Source organism: Penaeus japonicus, unplaced genomic scaffold, assembly GCF_977035675.1.
Source record: "Penaeus japonicus unplaced genomic scaffold, GWHDUDI00000001_assembly GWHDUDI00000013, whole genome shotgun sequence".
Lineage (NCBI taxonomy): Eukaryota > Metazoa > Arthropoda > Malacostraca > Decapoda > Penaeidae > Penaeus > Penaeus japonicus.
This window is the reverse complement of record NW_028234415.1, coordinates 4,734,063-4,739,062: the sequence shown is the minus strand read 5'-3', so window position 1 is coordinate 4,739,062 and position 5,000 is coordinate 4,734,063. Positions and strand designations below refer to the sequence as shown.

General features: G+C 33.2%; 1 protein-coding gene across 1 annotated transcript in view; it reads left to right on the top strand.

The window, feature by feature from the left end:
• The window catches only part of LOC122253558 (peripheral plasma membrane protein CASK-like), a 558,919-nt gene that overhangs the window by 386,920 nt on the left and 166,999 nt on the right, over window positions 1–5,000 (top strand). The window contains exons 7-8 of the mRNA XM_086542882.1: window positions 647–822; window positions 1,492–1,614. Of these exons, the coding sequence (XP_086399008.1) occupies window positions 647–822; window positions 1,492–1,614 (299 nt within the window). The remainder of the gene's footprint in view (window positions 1–646; window positions 823–1,491; window positions 1,615–5,000) is intronic.

The following is a 5,000-nucleotide window of genomic DNA, read 5'->3' as shown; positions in this document are numbered from 1 at the left end:
TTTAAAAAAAAAGGACGCAGATGAATAGGAGAAGTGTAAGTTCGAGTACAATCGACTGACAATGATGAAATGTGTGTCCAGTTCATACCGCCCTTTGCAACCCTTCACCAAAGCTAACGGAGTTTGGGATTGTATATACACGTCTCTCTTTCAACACATCATTGTTATAAAGCTGACGTCATTCAAAAGGGCAGAACGAACACAGATTTCAATCTTGCGGGTCTCTCATCTGAATCCAAAAATGCTGATAAAGAAAAAACAAGTATTAGCAAGAGGGGAGAAAAGGAAGAGAAAAAAAGAAAAAGAAGAAAAAAGAAGAGGAGAAAAAGAAAAAAAAGGAGAAAAAAAAAATAAAAAGAAAGAAAAAAAGAGAAAAAAAAGAAAAAAAAAAAAAAAGCTGGATACAAAAAAACACAAAAAACAAAGCCTCTTAAAATTGGTCATCGCTACTTTTCATAATTCGGAGTAAATATTGAGGGCAGATAGAGATTTTGCTTTTAACCCTTCAACAACAACTTCACCAATTTGATATTACCCTTAGAGCAACACCGTATAATGGCGCAAAACAATGCGCTCCACGCAGTTACACCAAATAGTGCAGTTACCCGTTTCCCACTTTCTATAATAGGACCATTTTCTATGACAGGTCGAATAGGTACTCCTCACTTTATGAGTCCCGAGGTTGTGGAACGGCAGCCCTATGGGAAACCCGTGGACGTCTGGTCTGCCGGGGTTCTCCTTCACATCTTGCTGTCGGGAACTCTACCTTTCTACGGGACCAAAGAGCGGCTCTATGACTCCATATGTCAAGCCAAGTTGCATGTAAGTATCGAGGTAACATGTAGACATACATGCACGTACACATATATTCACATATATTCTCATACATGTACACGCACAAAAAAACATACACATACAGTACGCGCACGCCGCTCACGCAACACGAGCACGCGCCTTCTCTCTCTCTTTCTCTCTCTCTATCTCGCACACCACCACAACACACACACACACACCCACCCACACACACACCACACCCCCCACACACACACACACCCACACACACACACATACACTACATTCACCAGCACTTCACACACGGTACACACACACATTCCACACATCACACATACTTCCACACACACTACACACACACGCACTCACAACCCAACACAACACACAACACACACACACACCTTCCATCACCACACACAACACACACTACCACATTCACATTCACACACGCACTTACATTAACACATAACATAACACACACAACGATATCACACACCCCACACACAATCATTCACCACACACACATACATACATTCACACACGTACACACACACACACACACACACACACACACACACACACACACACACACGCGCGCGCACGCACACGCACGCACACGCACACGCCTTGCGATCCTTTGGAATTATCTGGAAGTACGCCTAACCTAACCGTGTTCCTGCCTCCCTCTCTCCCCCGCAGCTCAATACGCCCACGTGGGAGCTGACAAGCGAACACGCAAAGGATCTTGTTCGGCGGATGTTGACCTTTGACCCTAACGAGCGTATTACCGTCAAGGAGGCTCTCAATCACCGCTGGATCAAGGTGAGAACGGCAACAGTGCAGGACTTTCTTCTTTCTTAGTATGATATTCATAAAAAAGAGAAATAGAAATCTTTTAAACTATTTTTACCAACTTTATATATATACCGTATTAATCTTATTCGCCAGCTTATATTATATATATTATATGATATACCATACACAATTACTATGTATATATATATATATATATATATATATATATATATATATAATGTAAATATTTTTTTCCAATAGTATATATGTAAATATTATAATTCCTATATATATATATATAATAAGTGGTATTTTATCATATATATATATTATATATATATATATATATATATATATATATTATATATATATACGAGTATATATAGCTAATGTACTATACAACTTATATACACACATATATATGTATATATTTATATATATTAGATTATCTATTTATACTATATATATATTATATATACCGCTTATATATATACCTATATATATATATAACCGCACGTTACTGTGTTTGTTTTTTTTTGTGTATATATGTATATATATACATATATATTTGCTGTTCACACACAACACACAACACACCACACATACACACATCTCCTATATATATATATATATACTATATCATATAATTATTATTATGTCATATATGCTCCATTTGTATTTGCTTCAAGATTTTTATATATCCTATATATATATTCCCTATATATTCTTTATTCGATATAATATATATATTCAAGTTTATAATGTCGTATATATACATATGTATTTGTACATATATATATATGCTATACTATTTAAGATATACGTATTATTCGGATATATTATACTATAATATTATGTCAGAGTATCTATATAATATATATAGATATTCGTTATATATAATATATAATTATATTATATATATATATATATTAAATATATATCGTAATCGTATATATATATTATCTGATATTTATATAATTTTAAATATATATAAATCTATCTACTACGCTACTATAACATTTATAATATATTATTTATTATATCTTATATATATATATACATATATTTTATATATAACATTATATAATATATATACACTATATCTCGTACTATATTATATATATATATATATATATATACCTTATCTATATATATATATGAATATTATATGATATTTATATATCTATTACTTTAATATTATACATATACATATATCTATATTATATAGTATATATATATACTATGTGTTTTATATATATACATATCCCTATGTATATATATTATATAATTAAATAATAGTATATATCTATATATATGTATATATATACCTTATATAGATATATGTATATATATATTATATGGTATATATAAATCTACATAATATAATATAAATATGTATATACATATATATATATATATAAACATACATATATGTATATTAATAACATATTTATGTGACATAAATATGTTATGTGTATCACATTTATGTATAGACATAATACATTTAGAAATTAATTTAATATGAATATGTGTCTTATACATGTAGATGTATTATATATACGCAGTTATATATTAGATAAATCTATATTATATATATATATATTATATACATATAAATATTTTAATATATATATATGAGGTGTGGTTATACGATAAAGATATTAATATAAGTGAATATATATATATATACCTATAGATTTATTATTGATAGATATCTTAGAGCATTCGCACACCAGTAATATATATATATATATATATATATAAATTATCCATATACATATATACATATACATGTATGAATCGGTTTGATTATACTGATATATATTTTTATGTGTATATATATGTATATATATATGCTATATATACTATATATATATATATATGCATATATACATGTATAAATATGTATATATATAAATATATATATCTATATATATATATATATATAATATATATATATATATATATCTATATATATAATTATATATGTTGTAGTGTGTGTGTGTGGTGTGTGTGTGTGTGTGAATGATTTATGTGTGCATAAATATTGTGTATAAATATGTCTATAATATATATACATATTAAATACAAATTACATCCAACATTATACACACACATACATACATACAATAACATACATACCAACTATACTACTTACAAATACCATACATGAACATACATATATATCAATAGATATATATATATATATCTATATCTATATATATATATTATATATATCACATAGCACATGATTTATATAGCGCTAGAATACGGTAGATAAATAGATTATAAATAGACCAGACAGATAGATCGATGTATTATTATATATATATATATTATATATATATATATATATATAGAGAGAGAGAGATAGTGGGGGGGGGAGACAGAGGGGCGAGAGAGAAAGAGAGAGAGGGGGGAGAGAGAGAGCGAGAGGGGGGGGAGAGAGAGAGAGAGGCGGGGCGAGAGAGAGGGGCGGGGAGAGAGCGAGAGGGGGGAGGGGGGATAGAGAGCGAGAGGGGGGGGGAGAGAGAGAGGGGGGGAGAGAGAGAGAGAGAGGGGGGGGAGGGAGAGATGGGGGTGGACAGAGAGGGGGAGGGGGGCCCGAGCAGAGAGAGAGGGGGGGGGAGGATGAGAGAGAGAGGGGGGAGAGGAGAGAGGAGAGGAGAGAGGGGGAAGAGGAGAGAGAGAGAGAGGGGGTGAGAGAGAGAGAGAGAGAGGGGAGAGAGGAGAGGAGAGAGGAGAGAGGGGGGAGAGAGAGAGAGGAGAGGGGGGGGAGAGAGAGAGAGAGGAGGGGGGGAGAGAGAGAGAGAGAGGAGAGAGGGGAGAGAGAGAGAGAGAGATGAGAGGGGGGGGAGGAGAGAGAGCGAGAGAGAGGGAGGAGAGAGAGAGAGAGAGAGACGGGGGAGGAGAGAGAGAGAGAGATGACGGGGGGAGGCGCTGAGAGAGCTCGAAGAGAGAGGGGGGGGAGAGAGAGAGAGAGAGAGAAGATAAGATGAGAAGAGACGTGCGAGAGGGGGGAGAGAGAGAGAGAGAGAGGGGGGAGAGAGAGAGAGAGAGAGAGAGAGAGAGAGAGAGAAAGAAAGAGAGGAGGAGAGAGGGAGAGAGAGATGTGTCTGTGTGTGTATGTTAGCAATATTAAGCATATAATAAAAAAAACTTCCAATTGAATGTAAACCTGTCAGGAAATATGTATGTGATTCTAGGAATTTTGAATTTTGAGATAACGAAACAATAAGAATGCAATCCTAATGAAATGGCTGTAATTGGATCTGCACGTTTTTTGTTACACTGTAATTAGTAATTGTAACCTACTGTATCCATTAATCATCAGTAAAGAAGCTTTAAGATTATTATTAGTGATTGCTATGTCATATGGGACATAATTTAGATATGTTCGTAGAATTATTTAG